This window comes from Giraffa tippelskirchi, chromosome 11, assembly GCF_054371585.1.
Source record: "Giraffa tippelskirchi isolate mGirTip1 chromosome 11, T2T-mGirTip1v1.2.pri, whole genome shotgun sequence".
NCBI classification, from domain to species: Eukaryota; Metazoa; Chordata; class Mammalia; order Artiodactyla; family Giraffidae; genus Giraffa; species Giraffa tippelskirchi.
In genome coordinates, this window is record NC_137285.1 from 19619113 (window position 1) to 19633165 (window position 14053).

Consider the following 14053-nt stretch of genomic DNA (forward strand, 5'->3'; position numbering starts at 1 on the left):
GGTGCTTTTTCTGCCAAGAAGTGTCTGGCTCATTTCCCAAGGGGAGTGCTGTGACTCTGGGGCACCTGTTTGCTAAGTCTTTTAGGGCTTTTCCCTAAGAGGCCTCTGTTCCCAGCCAGAGGCCCTGGCCCCAGCCCTGTGGGAAGCTGTACCTACCTCTTGCAGAAAGGGAGGGGTGAGGTTGATTCCTGGCAGTTACAACTTTCCCCTGAATTTCACACGTCTGAGCGTGGTGGTGAGCCTGACTCCTGGCTGCAACTGCAGTGGCCACACGTAGTTTTTAAACTGGAGAACTTAGCAGACATCCAGGTTCCTCAGAGCACAGTGGGCTGCACCCGCACCCACTTTCCCCAGCAGCACCCTGTGCACAGCCTTAGACGGCTGCCTCAGAAACCGCACCCTCCCTGCTGGTCGCCAGCACTTGGGGAACCCAAGGGCAGTGCAGGTTGGGAAAGAAACAGGTCACCTTGGGTGGCTCCTGCCCTGTGGCCACCTGCAAGCACCCTGCTCCCAGGGCTGTGGTTTCCTGACCACGAGGTGGGGCCCCGCCTCCTCCAGGGTGGTTGTGAGGGGCGGGTGAGGTCAGGTGAGAAAGTGCTCCGAAAACTAACTTCCGTGAGCTGGAAGAGCACCGAGGGGGAGCAGCGTCTGCTCCTTGTCTGCCAGGGAGACAGTTTCAGCAAACAGACTGACATACCTGTTTTTGCACCAAATGCAAACCAGTGCAGAAGCGTGTGAGCTGACCACACTCACAACCCCAGTGCACACACCTTTCCATGGAGCCCCCCACCAGTGAGCACACCACCTACCACTCTGGCTGGGGTTGGGCCCTGGGCCTCCCTGGACGGATCCTGAGCAGTGTGGCCCAGAGGAGGGGGAGAGCTCAGACGTGGCTGTGAGGAGCCAAGCGCACTGTCCAGCCCCACTGGGGGTAGACTACAGATTTGCCTGTAAGCTTCCTAGCAGCCACTGGGAAAAGAGGAAACTGTCAGAAACATTCTCATAAACAAAAGCAAGTTGCTTTCTCAGCAGAAGCCCCCCTCTCACAGGAAAACCATAGCGTCTCCACGAAACCCTCAGCACCGTGAAGGTAACGACATCTGTTTAAAGGAGACAGAGACAGGGAAGCTTCCACAGGGCTGCTCCAAGCGCTTGTGCTCCTGAGGAGAGTCCCTCCTAGGGGCACAGATGCCCTGGCACAGCTCAGCCCAGGGCCACAGGCCCGAGGTTCCTCCTCCCACCCTCCAGCAGCACGTGATGCAGCCACGGGTCCCCTCCAAACACCTGTGGGTGAGCCTCCGGAGCAGAACGCCAGCCACTGGACTCTATTCTACCTGAAATCACCAGAGAACGTCCTCACCAGAGTTCACCGAGTGCCCTGCTCTGAGGCACTGGCAGGGCGGCCTGGACCCCAAAGGCACCTTCTGATGGAGGAGGAATGTGCTTCCTTCTTGACATACCTCGAGAATCTGATTAAAAAACAATGCTGCTGTGAGGGCTGGGGCTCCTGGGCCAGGGGGACACCGCAGCCACCTCCGTGGCCTTCCGTGTCTTAACTTCAACCACCTTACCGGTCTGCTTCGCTGTCGGAACTCTGACTGCTGAGACACCAGAACCAGACACATCACAAGGCTCCCCAGGCAAATGAAGGGCTGGCCATTATTAACAATTCTCTATTTATTAAAAACGGTCTTACAGCTTTACAGCCACAGCTCACATGTGGCCCTGGAGAGACGGTGAGGCCAGCTTGGTAGCCCCTTCCCCCCATCAATGCCGACCGAGCTCACACATTTGGCTGCGCCCCTGGCAGGGGGCGGGCACCCCCAACGGCGTGGTGGACGGCAGAGGTACGGCATGGTGGCACCACTCTCGAGGTTCACAGACGTGGCAGGCCCATCTGATTGGCAGGGCAGTAAGTCGTCCTGTACAGCTGTTCTCTTGAAAAACAGTTAACAATACAGCAGAGTTCAAGTCCAGGAGTAGAAATGTACAGTAATCGAGGACAAAGGGTGGTGGCCTTGCCCGTGGCCTGCTGGGCCAGACCTGGTCTGAGCTCTGCCTGGATTCTGTCTTCTGGGCCGTGGCCTGGTGGGGAGTCACGGGTCCGAGTCCCACCACTCAGCACGTCAGCAGGTGGAGGGGGGGGCAACACCACCCCCAAACCCCTGCCCCAGCTGGGCCCTGGTAACCCGGCAGACATGGCACGTGCAGACGAGCGCCCAGGGTGGGCAGGGAGCACCCGGGGTGCGGCCAGGGCCTCAGAGCTCGTCGGCCCCCCTCCAAGCCGAGGGGCTGCTGGCAGCCGTCGCACCCCTGCCCCACGCCCAGCCAGAGACAGAGAATATTGGCTATGAGTAGGTATCCTGGTTCAAAGTGGGCGGACTTTCCTTCCACCTGCAACACAAGGAACGAATGCAGACAAGACCCCCGGCCTGGCCGGCCCCTCCCGGCACCAGGTGAAGCTAAGGCACAGCACGGGCCCGCAGGTGCGACCGTGCGCTGCTTGCACGAAATGAAATTGCGTCACTTCATCTGCGTCTCAACCTGCTCAGAACTGTATGTGCATTTTTCCAAAAGTTTCCCTGAATGGTCTTGTGAGTGTCAAAAAAAAAGTTTTCTTCCCCAATATAAAACAGGAAAAGTCCACACGTAGTAAAAACATCGGAGGAGTAGGTCTTCACAGACAGCCTGGGCTGGCTCGAGGAGGAGGAGGAGCTGGGGACGGTCTCCGTGTGCCAAGCCCAGCGCCCACCCTCCTCACCCGGCCATGACTCGCCGGCCTCTGGACATGGCTGGGGGCCAAGTGCAAACTCCGCGGGCGGCTGTGAAGCGTCCAGGATCGGGGAGGGAGGGACTGGGAGGACTGCCTGCCCCACGCAGGTCCAGGGAGCACCTTCCGGGCTGGCTCACCCGACCAACCCCCACCGGCGGCTGCAGTGGGTGGTGGGCTGGGACGCACAGAACCGTCTTGAAAATAAAGCAGAAATGATGAACCATGCTTATTAAATAAAGCTGCAAAGGGGAGACAACGATCCTACGTGGGAACAGAGGTGCAGTGGGGGGAAGGGGAGGCTTTTTCCCCCAAACTCAGGGGCTCATCAACACAGAACAAGAAATCATACTGAGGACACACACCAGCTCGACCACAGCGATGCCGGCCGAGCCGCTGTGCACAGCTGCCTCGGTGTCCAAAACCAGGGTTCTACGTCTATCACCACTGACCTGCGTCTCTAAAACCAGCCGGACGCCCTGACCCGGGCACTGGAGCCCCTGGCAGAGCAGCTGGTACCCACAGCCTCCGTGTGTGTGTGTGGAGCCCCAGCCGGATGGCGGCGAGGGAGCCTCCCGGGGAGGACAAGGGCCGCTCACTGGAGGATGAAGCCTGGCTGATGCGGGGGCAGCCGGGGCGGGGGTCTCTGGGGCAGCGCTGGCGGGTACGGTGGTGACACAAACTGCTGTGCAGAGAAGCCCTGCTGGGCGGGGAGGCCTCCTCGGGGGGGCAGGGGTGGGCACTGCACGACCGGGTAGGGGAGGGCCTGTCCTGAGCCCATGGCGGCAGTGAACGGCGTGGCTAAGCGTCCTGCAGGCACCGGGGGCGGCGGGGGTGGGATGCGCCGAGGCACCACAGAGGGGGGCCCGCTGGCCTCCGGGATGGGGTAGGGCAGGGGGGCGGTGGGGGCTGGCTCGGGCACTGGCGCGGGGGCCTGCGGCAGTCTCTGCCCCTTTAGCACCATCTCCTGGAGCTTCTCGATTTTAACCCTTCGCATGTGGGCCAGTTTCCGCTTGCTCTGATAGATGTCGATGAAGGAGTCCAGAGGGAGTTCTCCATCGAGAAACTTCTCAGCCATGTTCTGAAGGAGCAGGAGAAACCCAGTCACGGGCCGGGTGGGTCAGCCGTTAGGGGAGGAAGACCCCCTCACTGACCGGGGCAAGGGGAGATGGGGCCAGCTTCCTCCCGACACCTGCCCCCTCCTTGCTGCAGATCGTGGCCCACCCAGGCAGGAGCCAAGAAGAGAGGAGGGCCAGCCCTGTCCACCTCCCGAACCACACACTGGACGGGCAGCAGGCCCTGCGAGAGCCGGCCTTCAAGCGACAGAGCCCGAGACCCGCGTTTCCTTCCCTCCACTGGCTGCAACCTGACATGCTCACCCCATGCAGGCCAGCAGGACAGGAACCTGCTCCTGCCCACAAGGGCCACCCCACCCCGTGGGTCATCGGACCACATGGCCCAGTTGGCACCATGCTGCCTGCCCCAGTGTGCCACAGCAGCTCAACTTTTGACCCCGATTTGTTTCCTTATCACCGAGCAGGGCTCGAGCCTCAGGTGCTCGGAGGGCCGTGACCACAGGCTCCACCCAGCCAGCTGACTCGGACAGATGGTAACTCGGCCGCCGGCGCCCATAGGACAGGTGCTGAGTCACAGTGCAGCACGCGCCCCTCACTGGAAGACCTGGACCCCTGCCCGGCGCACTCCTCAGCCCACAGGCCCGCCTGCCCCAACCTGGGGTGTTCCCTGGAGCTGCCAGATTACCTCAGTGTCTTCCTCAATCTTGGCCCCTTCCGCCTGCAGGAGGGCTAAGAGGGTCTCCAAGGAAGCACTGCTGGACTGTTTATCTGGAAGAAGCGGGAGGCACGATGGGGTCAGGGGGCACCGGCACCCCCTCAGAGATCACCTCGGCCCCCAGCCCCTAGGACCGACATGCCGCACCCCATGCCCCGCCCAGACTCCCCACCCCACGGCCTCTCAAAGAAAGAGTGCTCTTTAGCTGGAAAGGCAACAGGGGAGGCACACCTAGTGAGCAGACTTTCCAGGAAGCAGAAGGGAAAGTGGGAACGTGCAGGAGAGGAAGGGGTGCACGTGACGGGGCGGGCGGGGCGGTTTGTGCCCGAGTTAGAGCAGCCGTGTCATCATCTGCCCCACGATACAGGGGCAACCACTGTACACCCGACCTAAGCCTGCAACCACCCTGCTATTTCCTTTGGATTTCTGAAGGATAATTTACATAAATACCTAAGTAGACACATCTTCAGTGTATGTGTATAAACCCCCTACACCTCAACCCAGACTGAGACAGAACGTTTGCAGAGCCTCCAGCCCCAGAGGTGCTGACATCCACTCTCCAGGAACGCTGCCTGGTTCGGAGCCTCACCCAAGTGGACTCACACAGGGTGCTCCGTGCTGGCCTCTCGCTCAACATGTCTCTGCGACCATCTGTGTGGCAGCACGAATGGGCAGCTCGTGCCTTTCAATGCTGCGTGGCACAGAAAGCTGCATATCACAACCTACCCATCAGTCCAGAGACAGGTGTTTCAATTGCTTCCAAATAAAGCTACAATGAGCACTCTTGCGTGGATCTCTTGGTAGACATGAACGTCCGCTTTTGTGGGGGAGACGCCCCCCAGCAGGACTGAGGAATCACAGAGCACGCGCGGCTCCACTGCACCAGGGGCTGACAAACAGCATCTTCAGTTCTCACTCCTCCCAGCAACGCAAGAGCCCAACATGCCCACCAGCACCAGCATTACCAGTCTTTTAGCCTCTACTCATTCTGGTCAGGCGTGTTACAGTACATGTTTTTTACAGTTACAGAGATCCAGGGATCATGGTATCGGATGGCACTGAAACGTCACTGGAGAAAGTGAGTGTTTTAACTTTCTCTTTTCCTTTGGCCGCGCTGCATGATACATGAGGTCTTAGTTCCCTGCTCAGGAACTGAACCTGGGGCCGTGGCAGTGGAAGCACCAAGTCCTAACCACTGGACTACCAGCGAAATCCCTTTTTAACTTCTATGAATCTCAGGGTTCCCCTGAAAGCTACTCAGGCCTCAGTGCTCTTCAACTCCTGCGTCACTTCATAATGGCTGCAAATTAAAGTGTGACATTAAAATAAAGTATTCTAGTGATCAATCTCTTTCAGCATTAACTGTGAGGGCCCAACCTCACAGGACAAAACATTAGTTGTATTATCATAATTCAGAATATTGTCTTTTATTCCTATGCTGTTTGGAAAAGGTGGAGTCTTGTTGAAAAGGCAGTCAAGTCTCTTTCTCTAAACTGGTGACATAATCCTATATACAGATGGTTTTTTGGCAGAAGTAATCACTGTCTTAATCTGAAATTGTTCCCTAGATAACATTTCTTTCCTGATTAGTACAACAGCTTGAAAATGTACCCTTCCATCAGCTCTTTATTCTTGAAAGATCACCCTAAAAGAGTTACCTAGCTTGGTCTTCTTTATCTGATAGGCTTCAAAGAGCACTTGGAGTTCCTGGTATTTCTGGGTCAAATGAGCCTTCCGAGAGTCCAGCTGGGGCTGGTAGAGGAGGTTTCCTTCTGCCAGGCTCCGGTTGCTGGCCAGCGTCATCTCCTTGTTGAGCTGAACGTTCTGTGTCTGAAAGGACCATACAGGGGGTGATGAGAAGCAGTGTTTTAACCCCCGAGCACCATCCCTGGGGCCACGGCACCAAGAGCTTATGTTTGGTTGGGCGGCTGCCCCCAGCCCAGCTCCAGTCCCAATGTTGGACACTGCTGCCCGTTCTTAAAGAGCAAGGCCATTTCCTCTCCCTCTGGCCCGCAGGCTGGGCTTTGTCCTGGGACCTGCGAGGCTTTTGTGCCCGGAGCTTCGCTGTGACCAGAATTCCTTACTGCTGCCACTGTGTTCTTAGAAGTGACTGGCTCTAAACATTCAGAGCTAGGCTTTTCCTAAAGTTGCTGCTTCTCCAGAGAAATGAAAGAATCACTTTTTATCAGAGGAGGGCCAGTTGGCATGGTGTCAATTCAGGCTTAGTCACCAGGATCTGAGATCAAACATGAAAGCCCAAGACCCTGGGAAGGAGCCCGCTCAGGGGCCCTGTTCTACTCCGTCCCCATGCCCACCGCGGGCTCTTCGCATCTGAGCAGAGGCCCAGCTCCTGGTCACTGGTCCATCAGTGCCGCCAGCCCAAAGACAGGGGCGGGGGATGTATCTGCCAACAGGGGTTCTGGGCATCCAGGGGGTGACAGCTTGTATGGGGGTGGAGAAGCCCACCTGGACCTCAGTGAGAGGGGTAGCGGGAGGTCTGAGAAAAGGTGAGGAAGTTCTAAAGATACATAACCCAAAAGTACACCTGAATAAAAAAGCAAAAACACCGCGTCATGCATCTAGTTCAGTTCCCTTTCCCCTTGCTAGCTGGGGGGCCCTCCACGGCCCGCAGCCCCCTTGCTCCCTGGATGTGAAGACTCCTTTGCCCTGGGCTCACTCAGAAGTGCTCCTTCAGCCCCACACCAGCCATCCCGTCGTCCACTCCGTAGTAATACTGTCTACACCCCACCCTATCCCACCCCACTCAGGCTATTTTCGCTGCTACTTCCTTCCTCCTGCTCCTCTGAATGTAGATTCCTGGCCTCATTGCCTCGGCTCTGACACTCCCCCTCCAGCCATACCATTTGGTGCTTGTGTACACTTCCGCATGCGCACACACACACATATGTGTGAGAACAAAGATAGATCTTGAGAGGCCCTGACCACTGAGGGGTAGGGGTGGGGACGATCCTCTCCTTCAGCTCAGTCATGTCTGACTCTGCGACCCCATGGACTGTAGCACGCCAAGCTTCCCTGTCCATCACCAACTCCCAGAGTTTACTCAAACTCATGTCCATTGAGTTGGTGATGACATCCAACCATCTCATTCTCTGTCATCCCTTTCTCCTCCTGTCTTCAATTCTTTCCCAGCATTTCCCCCAGATTCTCATCTTTGCAGACACCTAATCTGCATCTCCCCACCTGGATCACTTCATAGCAAATAGATGGGGAAAAAATGGAAACAGGGACAGACTTTATTTTCTTGGGATCCAAATCACTGCAGATGGTCTGCATCCATGAAATTAAAACATGCTTGCTCCTTGGAAGAAAAGCTATGACAAAGCTAGACAGCATATTAAAAAGCAGAGACACTACTTTACTGACAAAGGTCCCTACAGTCAAAGCTATGGTTTATTCCATGTATGGATGTGAGAGTTGGAGAAGACTCTCGAGGGTCCCTCGGACTGCAAAGAGATCCAACCAGTCCATCCTAAAGGAAATCAGTCCTGAATATTCATTGGAAGGACTGATACTGAAACTCCAATACTTTGGCTACCTGATGAGAAGAAGTGACTCATCGGAAAAGACCCTGATGCTGGGAAAGATTGAAGGCAGGAATAGAAGGGGATGACAGAGGATGAGATAGTCAGATGGCATCACCGACTTGATGGACAAGAGTTTGAGCAAGCTCCGGGAGTTGGTGATGGACAGGGAAGCCTGGCGTGCTGCAGTCCATGGGGTTGCAAAGAGTTGGACACAACTGAGCGACTGAACTGACTGACTGATCCACCTGGATGACTGGGCAGGGCCCTCAAGATTAGGCTCAATTTAAAGCAGAATTTAATTTAAAATAGAAAATTAAGCCTATAGCTTAATATAGTTCAACACTATAAATCTGTGCAGTAGAAACACTCTCCTCTCTTGCTGCTGCTTTTAGCCAGCAAGGAAAATGGGGCTGGAAAGACCTTCCAGAGGACTGGGGGAAACAGAGACTCCAGTCTTGAAGGGCACAAACAAAATTTTGCCCGCACCAAGACCCAGAGGAAAGGAGCAGTGACCCCTACAGGAAACTGAACCAAAATTACCTGCTAGTGTTGGAGGGCCCCCTATGGGTCGGCAGGGGCTCACCACAGGGATGGGGGCACTGGAAGATTCCCCTTGGCATAAACTCTCTGGAGTTCACCTTAATATTAACCCTACCATAAAGCCTGCAGACCCCAGGGCTGGGTTGCTTCAGGCCAAACAACTAGCAGGGAGGGAATGCAGCCACACCCATCAGCAGCAAACTGGTTTAAAGCTTTACTGAGCAAGGCCCTGCCCACCAGAGCAAGACTCCTATCACCAGTCCCTCCCATCAAGAAGCTTACACAAGCCTCTTAGCCTCATTCATCAAAGGGCAGACAGAAGCAGCAAGAAAAAGCACAGTCTCACAGTGGCTAAACAAGCCCTATTACAGAAAGTTAATCACGATGAAAAAGCAGAAAGTGATGTCTGAGATGAAGGGACAAGATAAAATCTCAGAAAAACAACTAGAAGAGGTGGAAATAGGCAACCTTCCAGAAAAAGAATTCAGAATAATGATAGTGAAGATGATCCAGGATCTCAGGAAAAGAATGGAGGCAAATATTAAGAAGATGCAAGAAATGTTTACCAAAGACCTGCAAGAACTAAAGAACAAACAGAGATGAGTAATACACTAGAAGGAATCAACAGCAGAATAACTGAGGCAGAAGAATGGATAAATGACCTGGAGGACAGAATCATGCAAATCACTGCCACAGATGAGAATATAGAAGAAAGGACGAAAGGAAATGAAGGCAGACTAAGAAACCGCTGGGACATTAAACGCACCAACATTCACATTATAGGGGTCCCAGAAGGAGAAGAGAAAGACAAAGGAGCTGAGAAAATACTTGAAGAGATAACAGCTGAAAACTTCCTGAACATGGGAAAGGACTTCCTCAACCAAGTCCAGGAGGCACAGAGAGTCCCAGGAAGGATAAACCCCAGGAGGAACACACCGAGGGGCACACAGTAATCAAACTGACAAAAATGAAAGACAGACAAAATACTAAAAGCAAAAAGGGAAAAATGACAAATAACATACAAGGGAACTCCCATCAGGCTATCAGCTGACTTCTCAACAGAAACTACAAGCCAGAAGGGAATGGCATGATATGTTTAAAGTAATGAAAGGGAAAAACCTATAACCAAGAATACTCTACCCAGCAAGACTTGCATTCAGATTTGATGGAGAAGTCAAAAGCTTTCCAGACAAGCAAAAGTTAAAGAGAATTCAGCACCACCAAACCAGCTTTACAACAAATGCTAAAGGAACTTCTCTAGGCAAGAAACATAAGAGAAGGCAAAGACCTACAGAAAATAAACCCAAAACAATTAAGAAAATGGTAATAGGATCATACATATTGATAATTACCTTAAATGTAAATGGATTAAATACACCAACCAAAAGACACAGACTGCTGGGTGGATGAAAATGTGCATGTATGCATTTCTACTCACCACATCACTGCCTGACCCCACAAATTGTATATAATTATTTTATATTGTTAATCATGCTCCCATTATGGCTTGCAATTGTAATTATCTTTTATTTTTTGTCTGGCTATTGATTGCGAAAACTGATAAACATCTTTTACTATTGTGATTATGTAACTATTACTCACTTAATACCATTGTATCATGACTGGTCGACAGAAAAATAACAGAACTCTATGTATCACCAAAACTAGGATCCAACAGAAAAACCTGTAATCACTTTTTAAAATCCAGATGCATATCAGAATCATCTTGAAATTTTCCAGAAAATTCAAATACTCAGGTATTGCTTTTTTTTTCTCCAGAGCTCCAGATATGTTTCTAATGAGCAGCCATGTTTAAAAACAACAGGATTATATGATTATCTTTTACTTTTATTCTAGTTTGTTTCACTTTTTCTATTTCATATTCAGTGCTCTCATTTCATTTAGTTTATGTTCTCCAATTTCTCCATCTCTCTTTTTTTGATGTTCTTTCTTAAGCCTTTATCAAGGGCAGTTGAAAAGCTTTAGTATACATATAAATGTGTATAATATATATATTTTAGAAAACTTATGAATTTTTGCCTAACTAAAAAAATTATGACATTTTGATTCCACTTGTTTGACTTAGTATGAACAGACTGCTAGATTTCTGATTACAAAACAGAAATGCAACAAACAAAGGTTTACTGTACAACACAGTGAACTACAGTCAATATCTTGTAATAACCTCTGATGGAAAATAATTTCAAAAATAATGTGTGTGTATTTATATAACTGAATCACCTTACTGTGCACCTGAAAAGCCAACTATACTTCAATAAAATACATTTTTTGAAAAACAAAACAAAAATAAACCACTGTACACCCTGGAAAACAGCTCAGAAACTCCTTTTAAACAAAACAGGCAACTACCACACCATCCAGAAGTTGTGTGCTTTGGCATTTACTCCAGAAAGGTGAAAGTTTATGTTCACAAAAAAACCCCGCACATCAACGTCCAGAATGGCCTGCTATGTAATCAAAACCTTGACGCCACCCAGGTGTCCTTCAGCAGGCGAAGGGCTCATCACAGCACTGCACCCACAACACAAGCAGCTCACAGCTCTGGGAAAGGGCAGCTGCTGAGACACGTGGACGCCCGAGTGAAGACCCAGGCAACTCGGCTGAGCAGGGGCAAACAAACAACTCCCAGGGGCACAGACTCCCTGCTTCACTGTACACAACATTCCTTGAAATGACACAACTACAGAAATGGAGACTGATTCATGGTTGGGGGGAGAGACGTGGCTGTCAGAGGCAGCAGGAAGCTCCTCGTGGCCGTGGTTCCCTGCTCTGTTACTGGTGTCAAAAGCCTGGTTTATTGTCACTGGGGGAACCTAGGTGAATGCGTACACAGGATCTCTCTGTTATTTCTTACAACTGCATGTGAATCTACAATTACTCTAAATTTAAAGTTTGAAAGTGAAGTTGCTCAGTCGTGTCTGACTCTTTGTGACCCCATGGACTGTAGCCTACCAGGGTCCTCTGTCCATGGGATTTTCCAAACAAGAATACTGGAGTGGGTTGCCAATCCCTTCTCCCGGAGATATTCCCGACCCAGGGATTGAACCCGGGTCTCCCGCATTGTAGGTAGACGCTTTACCGTCTGAGCCACCAGGGAAGTCCAAGTTTAAAGTTTAGTTATAAGTAAATAAATAAACTGCTGAGGGGCTTCCCTAGTGGTCCAGCGTAAGAATCCGTCGGCCAGTGCAGGGGACACGGGTTCAATTCCTGGTCCGGGAAGATCCCACATGCTGCGAAGCAACCAAGCCTGTGTACTGCAACTACTGAGCCCAAGCACCGCAATGACTGAGCACGCCCACCCGGGAGCCTGGGCTCGGCAACAACAGAAGCCACCGCAACTAGAGAAAGCCCGCGTGCAGCAATGAAGACCCAGCAGGGCAAAAAATCAACTGTTGGTGAGATCTTCTGCTCCGATTGGTCTCATCTGATGGACAAGAAGGTAGCAGAGGGGTTCAAGGTCACAGTCCAGACCGGACACACTGTCATTCTGACTCAATCAGCTCTGTGTGTACTAAACTCTGGGAGGAACAGGCATGTTTCTGTCCTCAGATCACTGAAAATGGAACAGATTTCGTTGTGCCCTGATCTCTGAGCCCTGGGGTGACCTGGCCGTCACTCACCCCGTCCTGCCAGTTCCGAGAACCAACCAAGCTCTCCCGCACAAGCCCCATCTTAACGCCTTGTCCACAGAGGCCTCCCCAACTGTCCTCTCTACTACCCTCTGTCCCAGCACCTTCTTTCTTTCCTGTCTCCGGTGACAATCAGTGAGTACTCTGTCTGTGTTCCCGCTCACTGTCAACCCCTTTGGAGTGTTGACAGGCAGTATCCTGTCATCTGTGGTGGGCCAAGCACTCAGCACATAGCGCCACTCAGCAAGGATCTGCTGAATGAATCAGAGAGACCCTCTTGCCCCCTAAAAAGCCAGTCACGTGAGGCCAGGTCTGGCAAACAAGGTGGGTAAAAAGACACCGAGTTTAAAAAAAAAAAAAGAGCTGTGCTTGATGCCCCAAATTCTTTATGCAACAGATAGGCTCCCTTAAAAGAGCTCTTGGAGACTTTGTGGGGTCCCAAGACCCTCTGTGGAGGGTCTCACTCACCCTGCATCTAAGGGTGATCAGATCAGGAATTTTCCCATGTCTTCAGAGCACCGTCAAGCGCCACCACCTCCAAGGGCTACCCTACAGCGGGGCTGTCCGTGTCAACTGAGCCCCCTGAAGGGGAGGTGTGCCTGCTCAGTCATGTCTGACTCTTTGCGACCCCATGGACTGAAATCGGCCAGGTTTCTCTGTCCATGGGATTCTCCAGGCAAGAATACTGGAATGGTTGCCATTTCCTTCTCCAGGGCATCTTCCCGACCCAGGAATCGAACCCACATCTCCTGCATCTCCTGCACTGGCAGGCAGGTTCTTTACCACTAAGCCACCAAGGAGGCAAGAAAGGAAGGGAGGTGTTCACAAATCCCCCATGCCCAGACCAGTCCTGGAGTGTCTTCGAAGACCTGGGTGATCCCAATATCCAGCAAAGCATCTGGCCTCACAGCTCTGCCCTAAAATATGTCTATGAATAAAGCGTATCTTCCTGGGACCCAAGTCAGGTCAGACTCACGGCTACAAGTCACACACAGGATGCACGGAGGCAAACTAAAACTTCAACCCATGGGGACAACTATTAAGCTGGCTATTCTCTCTCCATCCCCGAGTGTTCAGATGTTTTTACATGAACATCAGGAAATCTCCAGTGGCCTCCCAGGGCACATCCGCAGTACTCTCTGGGGTGGGGGCGGGCAGTACTGTGCAGACAGGTGGCGAGGACGTGGCTGAGGTGGGGAGAAGCCCCTTTCTTCAGCCTCTGACAAAGCTCTTCCAACACAACCGTGGGCAGAGAAAGACCTTCCTCCCTGATACTCCTCATCATCCCAGTTGAGGAAAACTGGGAGGAAGCGGCCAGCCTTGCTCTATCATTTGCTAAGCAAAGGTGGGGACAGGACTCGGGGGAACAGACACACCACACTCGGCAAGGCTAAAGCAGCAGCCACCCTGGGTGACGGACGATCCAACTCTCAACCTCCTGTCCTACCGACCCGAGGACGCTGGGAGAGGCCCACCGTGCAGAGCCACAGACTCTGAAATTGAAAATAGGGTCCCCAACCTCTTGATGGTTTCTTATGATCCTTTTTCTTAACCATAGAGAAATCTTTTCAGGAAATAATCTCTCTGTGGTAATGACATATTTTTATGCGTCTGCTCAGTTTCACTTCAGTTTCCTTTTCCTTTTCTGTTCAAAATCAAAGAAAACTGAGATGTGTGATGGCAGCATTTACAGTTAAGTTCAATTTATACAGTGACTCCTGCCCATCGGTTCATCTGTGAGCAGGGCTGTTGGAAAG

General features: G+C 52.1%; 1 protein-coding gene across 1 annotated transcript in view; it reads right to left on the reverse strand.

Annotated features, from left to right (window-relative positions):
- Nucleotides 1-1659: 1659 nt before the first annotated feature.
- VPS37B (VPS37B subunit of ESCRT-I) overlaps nt 1660-14053 on the reverse strand; it is a 31764-nt gene continuing 19370 nt past the window's right edge. The window contains exons 2-4 of the mRNA XM_081540270.1: nt 6220-6391; nt 4532-4614; nt 1660-3851 (exon numbers count right to left, since the gene is read on the reverse strand). Coding sequence (XP_081396396.1) covers nt 3366-3851; nt 4532-4614; nt 6220-6391 — 741 coding nt within the window. The 3' untranslated portion in view covers nt 1660-3365. The remainder of the gene's footprint in view (nt 3852-4531; nt 4615-6219; nt 6392-14053) is intronic.